The sequence below is a fragment of the Lissotriton vulgaris genome, chromosome 3_1 (genome assembly GCF_964263255.1).
Source record: "Lissotriton vulgaris chromosome 3_1, aLisVul1.2, whole genome shotgun sequence".
Classification (NCBI taxonomy): domain Eukaryota; kingdom Metazoa; phylum Chordata; class Amphibia; order Caudata; family Salamandridae; genus Lissotriton; species Lissotriton vulgaris.
In genome coordinates, this window is record NC_141689.1 from 632394140 (window position 1) to 632416188 (window position 22049).

General features: G+C 44.0%; 1 protein-coding gene across 1 annotated transcript in view; it reads right to left on the reverse strand.

Moving 5' to 3' along the window:
- MCTP1 (multiple C2 and transmembrane domain containing 1) overlaps positions 1-22049 on the reverse strand; it is a 1759297-nt gene that overhangs the window by 1241577 nt on the left and 495671 nt on the right. Inside the window, exons 3-4 of the mRNA XM_086960921.1 lie at positions 17821-17963; positions 12519-12598 (exon numbers count right to left, since the gene is read on the reverse strand). Of these exons, the coding sequence (XP_086817047.1) occupies positions 12519-12598; positions 17821-17963 (223 nt within the window). The remainder of the gene's footprint in view (positions 1-12518; positions 12599-17820; positions 17964-22049) is intronic.

Here is a 22049-nt window from a genome sequence, read left to right on the forward strand (position 1 = left end):
AGACACCCAAGGCAGTTCCCAAGGATCTAAAGAACTTCCGACCCACCTCCCTGCTCTCGTTCCCGGCAAAGATCATTGAAAAGGCCGTCAACAAACAACTGACCAGCTTCCTCGGAGAGAATAGCATCTTGGACCCGTCCCAATCTGGATTCCGTAGCAACCACAGCACAGAAACTGCCCTTATCGCCGCCACCGATGACATCAGGATCCTGCTCGACAACAGAGAAACTGCTGCCCTCATCCTCCTGGGCCTGTCAGCCGCTTTTCACACAGTCTGCCACAGCACGCTAAAAGCACGCCTCCAAGACGCTGGAATCCAAGAAAAGGACCTGGACTGGACCACCTCCTTCCTCACCGGGAGAATCCAGAGCGTCCGCCTCCCCCCCTTCCACTCCAAAGCCACTGAAATAATCTGCGGCGTACCCCAAGGATCATCCCTCAGCCCAACGTTGTTCAACGTATACATGGCACCGCTCGCCCATGTAGCCTGACAGCACAACCTAAACATCATCTCCTACGCTGGCGACACCCAGCTGATCCTCTCGCTCACAAAGGACCCCCACACCGCCAAAACCAACCTCCACGAAGGAATGAAGGTCTTCGCCGACTGGATGAGGTACAACTGTCTGAAGCTGAACTCGGACAAGACGGAGGTCCTCATCCACAGTTCCAACCCCTCAGCCTGGGACGACGCCTGGTGGCCAAAGGCACTAGGAGCACCCCCTACACCCACCGACCATGCACAAAACCTGGGGGTCATCCTCGACTCCACACTCTCCATGGCAAAGCAGGTCAACGCTGTGTCCTCCCCCTGCTTCAACACCCTCCGCATGCTTCGCAGGATCTTCAAGTGGATCCCCACCACAACTAGAAGGACGGTCACCCAGGACCTCGTCAGCATTAGACTGGACTATGGCAACGCACTCTACGCAGGAGCCCCGGCCAAACTCCTGAAACGGCTCCAAAGCATCCAAAACGCCTCTGCACACCTGATCTTCGACATCCCACGCCGCAGCCACATCCCACCCCACCTGAGAGACCTGCACTGGCTCCCCATCAACAAGAGGATAACCTTCAAGATCCTCATCCACGCACACAAGGCACTCCACGACACTGGACCAGCGTACCTCAACAGCCAACTCAGCCTCTACACCCCATCCCGCCAGCTCCGCTCTGCAGACCACGCCCTCATCTGAAGAGTGACCGCCGGCAGATCATTCTCCCACCTCACCGCCAAGACAAGAAACACCCTCCCCATCCGCCTACGGCAGACCGAAGACCTCCTAACCTCCAGGAGAGTCCTCAAGACCTGGCTCTTCTAACAGTAGCAGCGTTCCCCCTCCAGCACCTTGAGACCCTCACGGGTATGTAGTGCGCTTTACAAATGCTATGATTAATTGATTGGACATGTACAAACAACTGCATGCTACTATTAGGGCAGAAATGTGGGGTTTTATGTGTTGAGGGTGCTTATAAACCAATTGTTTTTACCTGCATACTAATTCAGTGTTTAATGATTAACAAATACTATCAAAGCTGGTCACCCTGGATGCCTGAATATGAGGAGTAGCTATTTCCTTTCAGTTATTTGGACAAAACAGAAAACTTTTAGGCGCTAATGGTCCTTTCCATGTAACGCGTATCTATTTACAAAAAAATTAAATTGTATTGGTTTTTTCAACATTACAACAGGCAATTAATACAGCATTACTCCTGCTCAATGCTCATCATGCTTAACGGCCCCCTCTCATCCAAGAGTCTCCCTGCTCCCATCGCCATCGCCATATCCACGATATTTATATGCTAACAATCTATAGACCATCTCCCGCTAGCCGTGTCTCCGTATGATATGCAGCAGACTGGCAGAAGCCCATTCCTTGCTAGCGTTTGAGGTGCACCCATTCCACGGGACCTGAGTATTACAATGCGGCCTAAACAAACTTCCCTCGCTTTCCCCTCCCACCCCACCCTCCTCCACTGGTGTTTCACAACTACTTATTGCCTATGTAATCCAGTTCAACCGTTCCCTTAGCAGTGCTCGTCACAGTGATATCTATACAATACATCTTCAATCTCTAACCATTCTAATGCAAAACCTGTACTGCATGCCTGCATTAGGGGGCCACCTGCCACCCGTATATTTCAGGGTGATCCTGTTTGTGCATTCAAGTTTGAGTTTGCACCTGACCCTACCTCTAGTGTCCGCACTGCCGCAACTAAGGCCTTCCATGCCCTTGCAGTCTCCAATGGCTTTTCGTTGGTAGTCCGCTTGGCATTCTGAAGCCAGACTGTACTCTTGCTCGTCGCCCACTTAACTAATTCTGCCTTCCACATCGCAATATTGGGCCCCCTCTTTGACTTCCAGTGCGCTGTGATATCTCGTTTAGCTACCAACAATCCCAGGTCCAAAAACTTGCTTGTCCCCTTTGTTTTGGGTGTATGCGGAAACCAGTACAACAAACAAGTACCCATGTCAGGATCAATCCGCCGGTCCATGATATCGCAAAGCCAGTCCACCACCTCCTCCCAGTATGTCCCCAGTTGTGGGCAACCCCACATCATGTGATGACATTCTTCACCCTCTAAATTACAACGTGAGCACTGGCCTGAGTGTTTTAAAATACCTGTATATCTTAGCAGGAGTAAGATATGCTCTGTGCATTATAAAATAAATGGACCAGCTTGAATCTGGCGTTCCTAGTACTTTTCCAAGCTCTCCTGACTATGTGAGTCCATGTCTTCTCAGGGATCTCCTTGCCTAAGTCCGCCTCCCATTTCTGCTGCAGGTCACTCAGGGGTTCTGTTTCCTCCCCCAGCATGTGCCTGTATAAACATGAGACTGCCTTAAAATTCCCTGCCGCCATCACCACATACTGACATGCCATGGCCGTTCATGGTTCCGAAAGACCCTCCCTCCAACGTCGCTGCACCGCAGCAACCAGGGCGGAGTGCAATAAATAATCTCCACAAGGGAGACCATATCTATCCTGCAGGGCCTGATAAGGCAACAGGGCTCAATCCTCGTACTGATCACCCAGTACCTGAACTCCCAGTTCCTCCCACTTTGCTAATCAGCCCAGTCCCCCATGTGTGGGAGAGCTGTACACATTCCCAGTGGTATCTCCGGAGCATAGGGACTAGCAATCTCAACCCTACGCGGACTCCGATTCCAACATAACCTCAATGTCCACTCCTCATTAGTAAGCATCCCCAGGCGCAGCCGCTGCTTCTGAACTACAAAGGAAAACACATGGTGCGATATCCATTGTCCCTCTAGATCATCAGGGCCCCTAAACTCCAATGCCACTGCAATTGCGCTGCCAAATAATAGAGCTCAAGGTCTGATACCCCCAATCTCCCCTCAGCCCTCGGGCGCATCATTGTGTCCAGTGCCACCCGCCTTCTTCCATTTCCCAACAAAAATCCCCCGATCATCGAGCAAAGTTGCCTAAAAGTGAAGCCCTGTATCCAAAGGGGTAGTGTGCTAAAATAATGCAACAACCGGGGGAGCGCCACCATCTTCAATAGGGCTACACGGCCAGCCACCGAAAGAGGCAAGGTGCTCCAAAATGCCAAGCTACCCCTAAGTTCGCCCACAGCTCTGTCTATATTCTCTTGTAACAGATCATTGGGTTCATGATAGATGTTGGTTCCGAAGTAAGGTAAACAACTGGACTCCCATCGGATACCCTTTACCACGGTGGGTCTAGTCCCCGATGGGGTCACCGGAAACATGCAAGTCTTTGCCTAATTCACTTCAAGTCCTGAGATCCTGCGCCACATTCGCGGAGCAACGTTGTCGCTCCATCCAAGGCCTCTTCCGTATTTGCCAGAAACATGAGCAAATCTTCAGCATAGAGTGAAATATACTGCACGACCCCTCGTAATTCTAACCCCAGATAGTTCCGTCCCGACCTGGCATGTGATGCTAGTGGCTGAAAGGCCAATGCAAACAATAAAGGAAGCAACGGGCATCCCTGCCTCGTACCCTACCCCACAGGACATAAGGGGGAAATCATAGTCCCTGTCCGAACCAGAGCCATTGCCGATCTGTAAAGGATTTCAGTCCATCCCACAAAGGCCTTTCCAAGTCCAAACGTCTGCATGACATGAAACAAGTAGGGCCATTCAAGACTGTCAAACGCCTTCTTAATATCCATCGAGAGGACGGCCACAGTAGAAACTGCAGAATAATCCTTCCCTAATATAAGAAGTAGCCGTCGCACATTGGTGGCCGTATTCCAGGTTGGTATAAATCCTGTTTGATTGCGATGGACCAATTGAACCATTTATGGCAGGAGTAGCAAGGATCTGGCTCAGTATTTTGTAATTGGACATAAGCATGGATAAGGGGCGATAAGCCGTCTTGTCAGAGGAGTCCTTCCCAGGTTTGAGCAGACAGATAATAAGCGCCTCATGCCATCTGGTTAACTGCGCTCCTAATTTCACCTAACGTAATCTCTTGTCCAAGTAATTCTGCCTGCGTCTTTTCTAGTTGTGGGAGCACACTGTCAGCCAGGAAATTCCCTATATCATCCCCAGTAACCTGTAGTTTACTCCGGTACAACTCAGTATATAAACAAACTATTAATCTCCTGTTGTGTGTATACCAGGGTCTCAGTCAGGGATGTCAAATGTAATATAGGAGTTTCTCTGGGGGTAGGGTTAGCCAATCAGGCAAGCAGCATGCTTGCTTTATCACGGTCTGCATGTGCTTGCGCTAAATAATTCTTGTAATTAAAACAGCGCAACCTCTCTAGATGTACAGCCATCGCCTCCCGAGTGCCGAACACTTCCTCCTGCTCATCTGGTTATCAGGTCGGGCCCTCTCAGCTGTCTGCAAGTGTTGCTCTACCACCTCTATATCCCATCGCAGTGTCCTCCGCACTCCCACCATTTTAGTTATACACAATCCCCTTACCACCACTTTAAATGCGTCCCATTCCATTGCCAGGGTCGATGCCGTGCCCTCGTTTTCAAGAAAATATTGTGTGATTCCGGTCTCGACCTCAGCACGGAAGACCGAGTCCTCCAGCGCCTCTGGTCACAACTTCCACATCGGGATCGCAAGTGTCTCTGGAGCCCACTTCACCCACAACAATAATGTATTATTATTCCAGAGAGTTCTTGCCAGATATTCACTATGGTCAACCATGGGATTTATATCAGGGGAGCATAAGACCCCGTCCAATCACACATGCAATTCGTGCATCGCAGAAAAGAAAGAGTAATCTCGCTCCCCCGGGTGTTGTGCACGCCATACGTCAATGAGCCCCCACCTATTCTGCCAGTCCCGTCTGGTTTTGGACAGCCTATGGATAGGTGCGTCAGGCAATGGAGGGTGAGACCTGTCCATGTCAATGTCCGCTATAGAGCTAAAATCTCTAGGCCTAGGTGATAAATTCTGTTCCACTCGCGGAATTTGCGGAATTTAGGTAATTATGCATTCCGCGGAGAATGCGAAATTGCCCAAAATTCCACCTTCCGCTGCTCCGTATTTGCGGAATTTCTGCGTGTTCGCTGAGATTTTTTGACGTTCTGCGGAGCTTTGCGTAGTCAATGTCCGCTATAGAGCTAAAATCTCTAGGCCTAGGTGATAAATTCTGTTCCGCTCGCGGAGTTTGCGGAATTTAGGTAATTATGCATTCCACGGAGAACGCGAAATTGCCCAAAATTCCACCTTCCGCTGCTCCGTATTTGCGGAATTTCTGCGTGTTCGCTGAGATTTTTTGACTTTCTGCGGAGCTTTGCGTAGCACGACTACGCAAATTCTGCCCACCTCTAAAAATCGCCCCCCATTAGTACCGGGCCAGTCAAAAAGGACGCCAACTTCCTTGACATATGAGTAAAAAAAGCCGCCTGATCCACATTGGGAGCTTATACGCTACATAAAGTCACATCTTTCAAGTTGAGGCACCCAGCCACTACATTGAACCTCCATTCGAGACCTACCAACTGACCGGTCGATTGAAAGCGGACCCCCGCTCTAATCCATTTCAAAGCCCCCTGGCTAAAGTTGTGTAAAAAAGTTGCCTTCTCCATCTGCGTTGCAGCGCCAGACCTTCAGCGCGATAAATGTGTGTTTCCTGGAGGAACGCAATTTGGGCTCCCTGCGCACCACATCAGCATGCAACCTGTGACTCACTCCGCTGCATCGTGTAACCCCCTTACATTCCAAGTTATGCATTTTACTTCAGGTAACGCCCCCATATTGCATGTGAAGTCTCATGCACAGCTGCTCACTCCAGTTGGGCACACCGGTGGCCCCAGGTTCCCCAACAGAAACCTTAACATCCCCCAACATCCCCACCCGGAAATCCCCCAGTCCCCTCCCAGAATAGGCTCCAAGATACTAGTTCCCATCCAAACTAGAAACTCTACCTTGCATCCTTCCGTAGCTACTGAGGACTTGCAACCCAAAAAGGTGGGGAAGGTGGCCTAGAGCCAAGAGGACCCGACTTACTAGGCCATCACTATTTGGCACCCAACCCCCATCAAATATGTAACCCTGAGCATTCAGGGGACTCACGTCTCAATGAGAGCCGCCGCATTACAAAAGGGATACTATTCCTAGGGCCTACCAACCGCCAGCACCCCTGTGCAATAATTATTAAACTGTTCCAATAGGGAGAAAGGCACCAACATTACACAGTGCTACTCAGATACGAACTAACCATTCGCAAATAGTATTAAGCATTAACAAGATCATCAGCTGTCCCAGGTGTAACGTGCGGCATAGCAGAACTTCCTGTCCAGGTCCCATCCAAGTCAGTCCCTTCCGAGCCTTTCTCTGACTCCGGGTGCGCTACCGACTGGGAGATTTTGGAAACAGCCTTCAACACCTCCGACCTCTCTGTCTGGGTCCCCGTGGGTCCTCTTGCTCCTGGACGGCGCCACCTGATAGGCTGTGATCTACGAGGGCGCGGTCCTTCAACAGGTGGTCTCATGATTCGCCTTGCTTCTCCCGCGCCCGCTCGGTAAGACTCCAGCCAGGCCCACGCCTCCTTCGGGTTATTACTAAAGTGATTTTTCCCATTCAGAATTATCCTCTGGCATGCCGGGAACATCAGCGAGAATTGCAGTCCCCCCTGCTTGCAGTGCTTTTTTGACCGCCAAGAAGGAGGCATGACTTTGTTGCACTTTAAGTGTAATCTGGGAACAATGTCACATTACCATTGCCCACCTTCTAGGGGCTTGATGACCGTTCACTAGGCAACAGTAGATCCCTGTCCTTGTAATGAAGTAGGCGCGCCACCACTGGTCTGCCAGGTGCCAATGATCGTGACGGTATTTTGTGAGCTCTCTCTAAGGTGTAGAATGAAGACAGTCCCTCTGGAGAAACCTCGGTTCGCAGCCAGTTCTACAGGTAGTCCACCATGCTGGCCCCTTCCACTCCTTCTGGCAGTCCTACCACCCTCATGTTGTTCCTACGGTTTCGGCCTTCAGCGTCTTCAGCTCTCCGTTCGAAGGCTTGCAGCCGATCCACTGCTTCCCCCATCTTAGTTTCCAACGTCCTCTGCGCCGGCTCCATGACTTCCAATTTCGTTTCGGTCTGCTTCACCTGATCAGACAGCTTTGTGTGCTCTGCCCGGAGGAGACACAGGCCCGACGCCACATGAGCAATGTCCTGCTTCAGTGCAGCCTTTGTATCCCTGCTAGCTTTCAATATTTGATCCACTTGCTGCTGCAGCAATGTCTCAGGCTGCGATTCTGCAGCATCCTGCGTCCCTTGGTCCTGCACGGAGTCATCAGCATCCAGGGAGGCACTCCTCCGGTTCCCGCGCGGCTTCCCCATGTCCTGTTATGTTCCCGGCCACCAGCACAACCTGCTGGGTAATGCAGTACTCTATCACCAGCAGTCTCGAGGTACAGGGCAATCCACCCCAAGCAATGCGTGCCCCAGGCGCTCTGTTGATGTAACACCCTTCAAGTCCGAATCAGCTAAGGTTTCCTTGCATTCTCCCAGAAGACATCCAGCTCATAATGTTCCCACCCGGCTCAGCCACCTAGCAGTACCTCCCGGTCCTGGTCTTTCCGCAGTAGACCCCAGGCAGGCGTCCCCTCTCCTGTGCTCCACATTGTTCAGCAACCAAGGAAAGCTGGCCAAACCTCATTCAGGGGACTGTCCATCATGGCCTAAGACTCATTTGGGAATAGCACTTCCCTCGCAGCCCCAATCCGGGTTCCTTCGTCCAGGGGTAATGATAGCTACATGGCTCTCTACCCAGCCTGAGCCCACTAAAAAAGACAAAATTCACCTCCCATGCACCAGCTCCCATGGGCCCACCGCAACTGCCACTGCGCGCACTCCCTCGCCGGCTCCCCAGTACAATGTCCTCTGGGCAGGGAGCCCCTCAAAATGGCAGCCAGCTCCGCTCCGTCACCAGCCTCGGTTGAGCTGTGCTCATGACGGAGCGGTTCCGTCATGGCCCCGCCCGCTCAATGGAACGGCCAGCGCAGGCGCGGAGTCCGCACCGCGCAGGCGCGGAGTCCGCATTGCGCAGGCGCGGCGAGCGGGCCATGACCGAACCGCTCTGTCATCAGCACAGCGCTACCGCGGCTGATGATGGAGCGGTTCCGTCATCAGCATCGAAAAGGTTATACAGAAAGCATACTTTGCAGAACATGTAAATCATGAAACAGTTACTCAGTCAAAGTAACAGTTTACTGAGTATTGTAAAAATATTTATAAACCCATATGGGGAAAGTACTGTTTGAGAAACTATTTGCCACACAGAAAACTGAAAAGCTAGGACTGCAACAGTTTTAAGAGCTTAAGGAAACCATCAACATTTTTGTTTTGGCGACCAAATGGGATGAACCATCGTATTGAATTGTAATTGCATTTATATAGCGCTTACTACCCCTGATGAGGCGTCAAAGTTCTTTTTCGGCAAGTAGCACGCTACTCCGGAGCCCATAAAGGATTAGTGTTGAATTAGTATAGTGAAATATGAAAGTGATTTAAGTGGATAGGCTAGTCAATTATTTGGATTCAGAAAGATAGCGGAAGGATAGAAGAGGGAAAAAAGGTTTTGTATTTATATAGCAGTTGTTACCCCTAATGGGGTGTTGAAGCGCTTTTTTGGCGAGTAGCATCTACTCCGGAACCCATAAAGAATTAGTGTTGAAAATGAGTATAGTGAAATATGAAAGTAATTTGAGTGGTGGATATGTTGTTCAATTATTTGGATAGAGAAGGGTAGCAGCGGGTTAGAAGAGGGAAAGAGGTTTGCATTTATATAACGCTTGATACCCCTGATGGGGTTTTGAAGCGCTTTTTTGGTGAGTAGCAAGCTACTTTTGAACCCATAAGGTTTAGAGTTACATTAGTAAAGTGAAATATGAAAGAAATTTGAGTGGTGGATATATTAGTCAGTTATTTGGAAGGATTGGGGAGGGATAGAAAAGGGAAAAAAGTTTGCATTTACATAACGCTTGTAACCCCTGATGGAGTGTTGAAGTGCTTTATTGGCGAGTAGCACGCTACTCTTGAATCCATAAAGGATTTGTGGTGAATTAGTATTGTGAAATATGAAATTTGAAATGTGAACGTTAGTCTGTTATTTTGATTGAAAAATATAGAGGAGGGATAGCAGAGTGAAGTATTTAGACTTTTTTTGTGAGGTCTTAGTAGTGGGAAGAGGCTTTGGAATGAGTACAAATGGGATGTGGAGGGAAAGAGTCGGAGGGAAGAGTTTAGAAAGGGTTGTTTTGGGTGATCGGTATCGTAAAAGAGGTGTCAGATGATGCAAGAAGGGGTAGAGTAGGGAAGAGTCTAGGGTTATTTTTGGGGATCATAGTAGTGCTATGGGGTTAGGGATGAACGAGAGAGTGGATGTAGAGGATATATTGATAGAGGTATAGGGTGAGAAATAGGATAGTGCATTGGAAAGAGTAGTGGAAAGAAGTTTGAGATGAGTCAGAAAGTTGGGGTAAAAGATATATTGAGAGAAGTATAGGGTGAGAAATAAGATAGTGCATTGGATATGCTGAATTGGAAGAGAGTGATCAATATATAGATCAATAAGTACATACAAAGTATATAGATGCATAAAGAAGGTAGATATATGTAAATTAAAGATATTGATAGAGGTATAGGATGAGAAAGAGGGCAGTGCATTTTATATATGCTTTTTTAGTAGAAAGGTAATAAATATATAGATCCAACCATCAAGCAGGTTTTTAAAGAAACATCATAACACTGACAGAAAAACCTTATACTTTTAAACGTCTTATTGACAGTTATATGTGGTGGCAAGTTGATCGAAGTAAGGCATGGCATATAGTATGGTGGCCAGGGATTCCCCATCACTGAAGAGCATGTAGGGAGGAATTAAAGAACAATATATTCCCAGTTCTATTTCCTACATCAACAGCTTTGTTTCCAGCCAAATCTGAAAGCACTGCCTTCCACATTCTAGGCCCTGTGTTACGTGGCTATGCATGAATAGACTTGTCCACTGTAGTTCCATACATGTTCTTATTATGATACCTATCGTTAAATCTGAAAAAGTATTGTATAAATAATAATTCAATGCATGTAGCTTCAGTCTCAGTGAGTGGGTTTTGAGCTTACATTGCATTTTACCAGTCTTTGGTCACACCTACATACAGGGTACTGGCGCATACCTGCCAACTTGAAGAACGATCTCACCGTGTGAGGAGGTGGTGTGACCTTGAAGGGGGCAGGGCGTCTTGCCCAGAAGTACCTACAAGGCACTTTTGAACCCTCCCTGCCCTAAAGCCCCCCCCCCCCCCCAAACAAGCTTCTTGAGGCTGGAGCTGATGTCTTGGGGTGTTTAAACACCGCTTAATGGTCGTCAGTAGTTCAAAGCCTCAGAAAATGAGCTGGAAATGACTATTTACAGTGGTTTTCAGCTTGTTTTCCCTGCCACCATTTGATATTGGCTTCTCACTGGGAGACCTGTGATGGGAGCCGATATGGTGTGTCACACAGGTGTGAGTAGGCAGGTATGCAGTGTTGTAGAGTAGTTCCATCATCATGGTTGCCGGTAATGTAGACGTCCGGAAAGGTCCATGGAAATCCTGTTTGTCCGCCAGATCAGTGGTGGTCTGCATTTACATATGGATATTAGTACACAATGATTGTTTCGTAGGCAACAAGGTTGGCAGGGAAATGGAAACCTATATAGTAGTTCATGGCAAAATGTTGGTTTTGAACGCAAGTAACATGTGAGGCAGAAAAACTGGGGAGGTTGTTTGAAAGAGACCTTTATGAATTGCCAAGACGTTGATAGAAAGCATTTATGGGGCTTCACATTGAAAAGAAGCACATTGGATTTGACTACCAGATCAATTTTGAGGCAGTGATGTACGAATCTTAACAGGTTTTCACAAAAGGAAGAGACAAATATTCAAGACTTTTAATCGTCTATAGAATAAAATATAAAAATAAAGTGAGTAGGGAAACCATAACCTGAATCAAAGGGACACAGATATTTTTACCTTCCTCATAAGGTTCATGCTGGCAACACAGGAAAAAAGTCACAGGGGTAACAAGCGCTATATACATACAAACCTTTTTTCCTCCTTTATCCTTCTGCTATCATTATAAATCCAAATAATTGACTAACCTATCCACCACTTAAAATGTACTTGCATGTTTCACTATACTAATTCATCACTAATACTCTATGGGTCCTGGAGTAGCGTGCTACTTGCCGAAAAAGTTCTTAGACGCCTCGTCAGGGGTAGTAAGCGCTATATAAATGCAATTACAATGCAATACAATAGGTGGGAAAAAATTATTAATAAAGAGTGTGAAGTAGCAAATATGAAAACAATGGACCTTAGTTTACTAAGAAAGAACTTGTACATAGTTTAAAGATAACTATGACAAACTGGGTGAGAAGAAAATGCAGGACTGATGAAGTATTTATGTAATGGAGTAATAGTATGGTAATATTATTATTGTGCAAGCAGTCACTTACATTTCACATAAATCTGTTTGCATACTTTTGATAATTTTACTCATAATTTAAGGGGAGATACTGAAGTTCAAGAAAATGACTCGTTTTATAATGAGATTGTAAGGAGCAGCAGTGCTTCATGTGTGCAACCTCTATAAGTTTACATCTTTTTATTTCCATTAAAGTCATGGCGCAACAACATTTGTATATACTAATTCATCATGCAATTTTCTCTGCATTGTATTTTGTTTGTGAAATGAAAATGTAATATTACAAGCTACAACATGTTGGCAAGCAATTACACATTTTCATTGAATATCATGTTGAGCTTGTGAATATGAAAATGTATCCAGAGTGCTTTCAAAGGGTGTAGGCAGGAGTGCCTTTAAGGCTACTACATCTTGCCCCAAAGAATAAAACACAAGTGACACTGCATCATACAATAAGCTATAGTTGTAAATGACATTTATCAAGATTGTGATCACTTCAAAACATCGTGCTAGGCATGAAGCAAATGCATTGTTATTTAAAACTGTCAAATTATTGTGTCAACATTTGTTTACACAAGTCTACAGGGTACAGTACCTTTCTAACTCTAAAGTTGTGAGATCCAGAAACGCTGATCCCATAAAATCATCTTGAAGTCCAAAATCATAATCAAAGACCTAAGACAAAAACAGGAAGGGTAGAAAGAGTATTATGTTTAATTCAGTGCACTCTTGAACGTCTTTACACGTAAATAGTTTTTTAAAATTAATATTTATTTTCTTTGCAGTGGACTTGGACTTGGATCTCTGCTGGTGAACTTCAATGATGTGCACACTATAATTTTTTTTCTTGTTTGTGAGCTTTCACTTCATCAATTTATATGCAGTTTTGATTCCTTTAAGGTTATTCTACTGACCCATGAAATTATATTTTTATTTTAATTTGTTTCCATTTCTTTACAGGAAACTAGTGTACTCTATATCCATGGCTGGTTCGCAGTTTTGCAATCAACCTTTTTTTTCTACAGGTTCCAGGGTAAATGGAGTTGATGTGGAAAAAGTGGTTTGATACATTTGAAAACTATTTATTGGGGATTGATGGTGTTAAGTTTTCACCAGAAAGAAAGAAGGCAATCTTATTTAGTTTTTTATATACAGCAGCCCTTGATATTTGTAAGAATTTAGCTCCGATAACTGCTCCTACTGGTCAAGGTGAAGGTTGGAATGTTTATTAAGCAATAGCGAGATTGGAAAAACAATTTGTAGATGAGCCCAACGTTATGATTGAACAACATACTTTTCATAAAAGGAAACAACTTGTTGATGAATCTATTGAAGACTATGTTGCAGCTCTTAGAGTGTTGGCAGTTAATTGGGAGTTTGGAGCCAATGTTGACTACTGTATAAGGGATCAGTTTGTTTTCAATTGTGAATCCAAGACAGTGCAAGAAAGATTATTAGCTTGTTGTAAGCCAACATTAGCAGAAGTTTTAGATCTTGCTAAAGGTATTGAGAGGTCTATTCAATCTGCTAGAGCTATTACTAGCTATGAAGTTAAAACCTCTTCTCAGGTGTGTGCCATTCAATCTGTTCATAGACCAATTAAATCAGGATCTGTTAAAAGTAGTAAACCAAGTTGTTATAGATGCGGATCGAAAATGCATCTTACTAATTTTACTGATTGTCCTGCTTTAAAAAAGAAATGTATAAAATGTAATAAGTTTGGACATTTTCAAAGTGTGTACAAGGCAATAAGACCTTCTCCAAATGTTTCAGTGAACCCAGTTTCTAGTATTCAAGAGGATTTAAACAATTTACTTTTAACATTGTTTGATCCCACGTCTGAATGTGCTATCAATAGTGTAAATGTACACTTTAGGTGTTGGTCACATTGGGGAAGTAAGTCTGGATCTTATGGTGGACTCAGGGCCACCTATAACTGTTTTGTTCAATATTTTCTTTAAAGAGAATTGGACGAACGTTAAACCTAAACATACTGATATCAACCCCAAAGCTTTTGGCAACTTTGACATTAACATGTTGGGTATTCTGAAGATGTTTTAGAATTTAAAGAACGTAAGGTTCTAACGAAAATTGATGTAGCCATTGATGGAAAGAACATTGTGGGTTGGTATGACCTGGGTAAGTTGGGCATTATATTGTGTCCTGGTGCGGATTGTCCTATTAGACTGAGAGACTTTTCTGTTAATTCAGAGGATTCTAAAGTTGAATGTATTCTTGCTAGACACAATTCTGTTTTTCAAAACAAAGTTGGTCAAGTTAAAGGTTTTACTCACAGGATTAAGCTTAAGAAAGGAGCCATTCCTATTCAACACAAAGTACGTATGGTTCTGTTAGATGTGCGTCAGAATTTGAGGACCCATTTGCATGCTTTGTGTGCTGATAGCTCAGAATGGGTTTTGTCAATTGTGATCACACTTAAGAAAATTAACAAATTGAGCTTGTGTGTCGATCTTAGATCTTTGAATAAGAACATAGTTGTTGATATTTATCCTTTGCCCAGAATTCAAGAACTATAAGCTGCTGTCAATGGAGCTAAGTATTTTTCAGTTATTGACCTAAAATCAGCCTATTATCAGGTGGTTCTTGATGATTGCTCTAAAGACCTCACATCATTTGTTACGCCATTTAGAGTTTATAGATTTTTGAGAATGCCGTTTGGCTTGGCCTCAGCCGCCAGTGTCTTTCAGAAACTAATTGAAACTCTTTTTCAGGGCATGAAAGGGGTGCAGTTGTTTCAAGACGACATTTTAATTTTTGCCAAGACATGCAAAGAACATGATTATATTTTGGAGGTTGTACTAAGCATTTTGGAAACAAAGGGAATGACAGTGAGCAAGGACATATGTAAATTTTTGGCTGAAGAAATTGATTATTTGGGTCACAAAATTTCAAGTCGTGGCATTTTTCCTAAACCGGATTAAGTCAGTGCTTTGGATAAGGCTAGTAAACCCTATGAGAAGGATTCCCTATTCTCTTTTTCAGGGTTAGGGGAGTACTACTCAAGATTTGTTAAGGGTATGCTTTAGTAGTGGAACCATTGAGGCACCTCGTAAATAAAGGGATTTTTTTTGTTTGGACACATGTGGATGAATAAGCTTTCAATCAAGTTAAAACACTCATTGCACAGGCACCAGGTCTCAATACTTTTGATCCTAATGGCAAGTCATTTGTTACTGTCGATGCCAGTGCTATTGGCTTGGGAGCAGTTTTTACCCATCTGGTGGAAGATACTGAAAGAGTTATCTCTTTCATTTCTAGAGGTATTAGAGGTGCAGAGAAACAGTACAGCACGATTGAAAAAGAGGCTCTAGCGTGTGTGTGGGCTGTAGAAAAATGTAAAAAAATTTTGTTGGGATGTCCTTTTGTTCTTGTTACGGACCACAAACCTCTTGTGTATATGATGGATGGTGTATGGTCTGGCAATGCTTCTTCTAGGTTGGTAAAACGTATTGCACAGCTACAGGAATTTAATTTTGAAATGAGGCACATTTCAGGAGGTAGGAATTTGACAGCTGATCGTTTGTCAAGACTTCCTCCTGCAGATGTGTCTGAAGAGGAGATTATTGATCATCACAAATGTGTGGTAGCTGTAGTGGATGCACTTTGTTCTTGTGATATGGACATTTCAGAGAAGGAACTTATGACTGCTTGGGTAGGGAGAGTAGGTTTTTGATTGTGGTCATTGACAACTTCTCTGAGTGGTTACAATTTTACATTTCTTGAGCATCCAGACACTGATGAGGTGGTATTTTTTTAGATATGATTTTTCAGCTGGAAGGAGCACTTAAGATTATTATGTCTGATAATTGGGTGCAGTTTGTTTCAGCTAAAATGCAAAGTTTTCTAAAAAAAAAAGTTTGTGGTCCGTTGAATAACTGCCGAAGGCCAACGGTCAAGTGGAAAGGGCCAATAGATGTTTCAAAGAAGGAATTCAGTCTGCATTAGAAAGTAATTTGGATGTATTTGAATTTTTAAAGGAAACAATTTGGAGTTATCATATTACTACCCATTCGAGTATAGGTGTCTCTCCTTATGTCTTGATGAGAGGTATACAAAGCAGAACTTTGGTCACACCTGATTTTGTAAAAATTGGTAATAAACGATCTTTTGAGGGTTGTATTGCCAAAGTGAGAGACAATTTGGGTGTGTCTTGTGCATCTGGTAAAACCTACCATGATGCTTATCAAAAGGTTAAATGTAAATTGGTTGAAGTGGGGGGATTGGGTACAAGTTATCAAACCTCCTTCTCAACATGCTAAAGGTTCTTAAACATTTTTCTTACCCTTTCTAGTTGAAAGAGTTACAGATTTTGCTGTTTTATTGAAAAACAAAAGGGTAGTGGAACAAAAGTGGCAATATTGTTCTTCACCCTGGACAGGAGTGTTTTTTAGGGTTTAGTGTAGGGCAGGGTAGAGTACCTTACCTTTCAAACTTTTACCAACAGTATACCTTTACCATGCAAGCCTAGGTATAGTTGTGGTAAAAGTTAGCGTTATATATTGGTATGTCATTGCCATTGACATCGCATAGTAACAACTGCATTGTAATGGCACGTGTGGTATTGGCATGAGATGTCATGAGTCATATTCCCCCAGAATATATGGCCGATCTCACACCCAGCTTTCAGAATACAAGTGAAAGACTATTGCTGAAAAACATCCCAAACGTCATTCCCACCTCCTCCTTAGGCAAACTCAGATGTATGAATAAAGGTAGAATTTGTGAGCATTCCTCATGGTCATGACTGTTGTATTCTCGTTCTTTCCTACACCTCTTGCTTCCCTGTTTAATATCTACTGCTATTTTAGTCTCCAGATTGGTTATTGCTGTCCACCCCAGAGATTTCACCCTGGAATTCACTTAGAACTTGCTTATGTGTTTGGTAACCTGTAATATATAATGGCTTTTCTCTTCAATGTATTTTCTAATTTTCCTCTATAGCTTGTTGATCTACTTCTTTTTCTTCAGTGTGATTTTTTGACACACTTGGGCCTAATGCACACTACATGAAAACCTAAAATGAATACATAAATAAATTAAATAGCACAATATTATGACCAAATCAATACTTTTCACATATCGTTTAGGACTTTGATCTATATTGCATGCGCCATTAGTGCAATGGACTTTTCTTATGTACAGAGACAAAATCAGAAAAGGGTACTAATTGCAATGTAATCCAAGATCTTCCAGTGGAAGAATGAGAGTATGATCCGACCAACCACACTTAATAACTTTATGAAGTAGCTTTCAATTTTTACATATTTTCCCCCGGAGGAACTATCCACAGATATTTTCTAGATGAAATCAAGGATTAGGATTACAAAATGTACCCTCGTGGTCTACATCCTTGAAGACATTCACGATTTGAATCATAAAAATTGCAATGACAAATGCAGATATTGTGCAACTAGTATATTAACTTAATTGTTCCTCCTAGAATATTCTTCCAGGGCGATCCAAATGATTCCATATAAGTGTTCCTTGCTTTTACCAGGGTGCATAAACTCCTATCAATTCTTAGACAGTGCTTATGGTTGAAACTGTATATAAACAGGCCAAACATACATTTCATTATACAACTTACTTGCATTGGTATGCGAGTTACTTCTGTCCCAATCAGGCCTGTCCAATGTATGTCCATGAAGGTGAGGTAAATGCTATAATGCTATACTTTCAGAATAGCCAATGATTATGTGATTGAGTTCAATTTAGAATACATTTACAGATATTCATGTATGTGGGTATTCTGAATTTCTGCCATTCAACAAGCACTCACGGACAATCTTTGCACACCCATGGTTTAGAGGGTTTGTCAAATACATTACTCACTTTCAATTCAGCTACAAGACAGAATGCACAGTGCAAATGCTCACCTTAATGTATAATGGTTCTTTAAGCTGATCAATTAGAAGTGAAACCTTTTCTTCCCATATGGGATTAAGATTTTTATGTCTTGTTTTACTTCTGAAGACTTCTTTTCCTCCAATTTTAAATTTGACATAAGGATCACTTGTCCCTGTAATGAAAAGCACAGGAAATTAAGAATTGCACTCATAGAGAATCCCTTTTTTAACTTCTACATTGTTAATTGTGAATGTTCTCGATTACTTCACAGCTATTTATTTGCGCTCAAGTTTACAAAAATATAACAGCAATATTAAGCACTCAACATAAAATATCCTGGAAAACGAGTAGTGATTCCAACAACATTTAAATTGTCATCCACCTATAGTCCTTTTATTGACCAATAACAAGAAAGGCCTGTCAGAATTCATACCTGTAATTTGCAGTAGTAGTAATTCATTCATCACTACGATACAATACCACAGAGCACAATACATTGCGAAATTGCATGTTAAGAATATTATTTAGGAATATGAATAACTAACAATGCAACATTTTAGTCCATTCCATGAACTAGCCATGGACGCATCACAATGATGGTATTTTGCCTAATATTCTATGCTTTAGTGCTATACTTATTCTAGTGTGTATTTATTATGATGCTTCATAGGAATCCCCAAGCAACTTTAAGACTATAGCAATTTCTACAGAGTAAAATAATACAGACACAACACATGAGGCTTCATAATATCAACCCCATGAGATAAAAAAAAAACGGACAGTATTTAGAAAACATTCGCTATCCCTGGAATACGCCTCATCACTGGTTCTATAATTTCTAAAGTAACATAAAGAAGACCATCTTCAATCACTTCCAGAATGTAGGTTTCAATGTGAAGACCAAGTTCAACCGAACGCTAATTACATAAAGGACGCGGAGCAAAGAAATATCTCTCCACATTAAAAGTCTGTTTGTCGTACGGAATTTTCAAATTGTCTTTTCTGTTCTTGTTGACACAGATGCATGTCTTGTCTACAGGCAAAGTGATGCTAAACTATTAAGGTTTTTTGGGAGTTACACATGATTTTTAAACTGAACATGACCACCTACCGGGGACAGTTAATGAAACACCTGGCTAGGGTAATATTGTTTCTCTGCTTTAGTCTATGGATTAGCTGAGCAGATGAATTTTGCAAAATTTGGGACCATGAATGGCAAGCATGAGGTGTGCTTCAGTAGTTTTGGTGGAAATTGACAAATGTGTCAGCATTTAGTGCCTGATGTCTAGACAGACAAAGATGTAAACTACTTGTATTCTCTTAAATTGGAAACAGGAGGTGCTCACAGCAGTAGCATCCGCATCAAAGTAAGAACCCAAATGTGTAACTTTAGTGGGGGATCAAATGTTGTTTTAAAAGACATGTGGTGCTTCGAGATAGGTAAGAAACAGCCTGCCCTTAAGACAAAAGAAGTTGAATTCAGTCAAAGTAACAAGATTCAAATACAGAATATTTGATATTCATCAGTCACAGTAATGGCGCAAAATATGTATCTGTCAGTCATCTATAATGGACTGTGCTGCAACTAGGCTATTCCCGAAAATGCCAAAGAGTACAGCAAGATAAACTTCAACAGGTAAACATTAAAAGGACTGTTGGTAATAGACTGCAATCCGGATCTCTGATAGTAAGGGTAATATTATTAAAGCAAAAACGACCCATTAAGAACTACTGTGACCTACAGTCTAAGACATAAGGTAAATAGACAATGGTGTGGATTCTCACCGATGCTGCAGTCGCCAATGGTTCTATGGAACAAAATAAGGGCAGCGAAAGATCCATCATTACCATTAAGTTGCTTGGCCTTCATCAATGAAGAGAAAGACATTATCTATAGAAACACAACTAAAGAGATTCACGTTTCATGTGCGGGTTTAAATCCAAACCCGATAGAAGACACGGCAAGGTAGGAATCAGTGTCTTTGGTATGCCACAGTTTTTTTCAATAACTTAGCAAGCATTAATAAGGTTGTGACTGCCAAAAATTGATGAAGCATTACCAGCCAGCTTGGATTTCTTTAATAAAGTTACCACAATATTTTTTCTTAGCATTGTAACTACCATGCCTTCATGGAAAGACAAGAGTAGTGGATACCACAATAATGGGGCATTTGATGAGGTATACCTGTGAAATCCATTGCCTTATTTCTCAACTTTATCAAAATGAAGCTCAGTACGCTCTAGACCTCTTGCGAATGTGCGACCTGCAGCAAACAAGATGCAGGAATGAATGAGAAGGAACCACTTTTAAAAATGGAGATGAATGAATTTGGGCATTGTGCTATTTTACATCTGTTTATCCAAAGGCTTGGCAGAAGAAATATGAAGTAGCCACTTTGAGTTTTACAGCCTGGTCTGGGAGGTGACCAGCATTCTGGTCTTTTTAAATGGATGAACCTCCTCCAGAAACAGAATGATTGTAATTATTTTTGCTTAGTTACATAGACCGTTTTAGGAAAATTTTGATAAATAAGTTTTCAGTGATATTAGGAGATCACTCATTAACCCCTTAAGTGCTGCCGTCAGCCAACGGTCGTCGCGAGCACTACCTTGCCAGTGCTGCGCACGACCGTTGGCCGACGGGCCAGCATTCGTTCTTCGAACGTTCAGCACTGGGCGCTGAACGTTCGACGCTCCTATGAGGTTAAACACTTGGACTAAGTTGAGAAGATTTTTTTGTTCCTCCTCGAGTCAATGAACACTCTATGGAGTAGATTAAGGATGGTCTAATTTTTTGGGATTAGGACTGGTTTGTTTACCTTGTGATAAACTAATTTTTTTCAAAACCAGTTTTATTATGAGTTCGAGCAAATCTTGGTACAGCCCTCCACATTCAGGAGGAGACTGTCAATGACAACATGAGAAGATACAACAGTGACATAGCATTGAACCCAGTACTTTTAGAATGATATACCCTCAACTACCCCAACCCACCCAATCCCAAAAACCCCATCCAACCCCCCTTTTAGCTACCCACCCCTTATCCCACCCTAACCCAGTGCACGTGATCACAGTTCAGCAATATGAGATGGAAAACATAGGAGGTGCTGGCCAGCAGCCTAGGGTATGGGATCCACATCCGGAGGCAGTGCATCATCAATGTCCATGGGGGGATCAAGGGTCAGGCCCCTGTAGTCCGCCCACCGTTTCCAAATTTTGTAATGTTTGCGGGGACACCCCCGGGCTTCGAAAACAGGCCGTTCCAGACCCATGAGGAAGTCCAGGCCCGCCTTCCAGGCACCGAGCGGAGGGGCACGCTCGCTCTTCCAGGCCTGTCCCAGATCTCTCTTCACCACTACAAGTCCCAGCAGCAACAGATGATGTTTGTAAATGTTGCCCCCAACATTCTCAAGGACATGAAGAAGGCCCAGCCTAGGGGTACGAGGCAGGTCCCACCCCAATACTTCCGACAGGCAGTCCCAAACCCCCGCCCAAAATCTAGACAGTCTCTCACAGGACCACACAGTATGGAAAAGTGTCCCCCTTTCAGCACTGCACCTCAGACACTCCGGAGCTGCTATAAGACCCGCCCGCCACAGGCGGTCCCTAGTGTAATAAGCTCGGTGAAGGTATTTGAATTGGATAAAGCGGAGGCGGATAGCTATGGCAGCGCCACGGGGAGATTCAAGGGCCTCACGCCAGTCATCCTCATCCAGGGGACCAACATCATTCTCCCAGGAGGCCTTCAATGTCGAGAGGGAAGGGGAACAGTGTGTGACCAGGGAGCGGTATATCTGAGAGACCTTCTTGTCGCCCAGGTCCCCCATAAAAAGTTTTGCCTCGATGGGGCTAAAGTCAGGGAGTTGCTCCAGGCCCACTAGGCTAGGGGTAAGAGCGTGGAGAAATTGGAGGTAGCGGAAGAACTGAGACATGGGCATGCTAAATTCAGAACTAAGGTCCTGAAAGGACTTAAGCGTAGTGCCAGAAAGGACATGGCCGAGGGATGAGATACCGATCGCGTCCCAGCCACCGAACCCGGACAGGGACGCCAGCGCCGGAAGTAGGCCATTGTGCCACAATGGAGTCTCGGCCGTCAGTCTACCCCACCAACCCATACGGTGCAGAGCCTGCCGCCAGACCGCGAAGACCACCTGGGTAACCTGCGGGAGCTGTCGCCTCCGCCTGGCCGAGTACAGTAGGGTGTGGAGGGAGGCGCCACCCATTAGAAAGTGCTCCAGGGCATAGGCTGGATCACTAC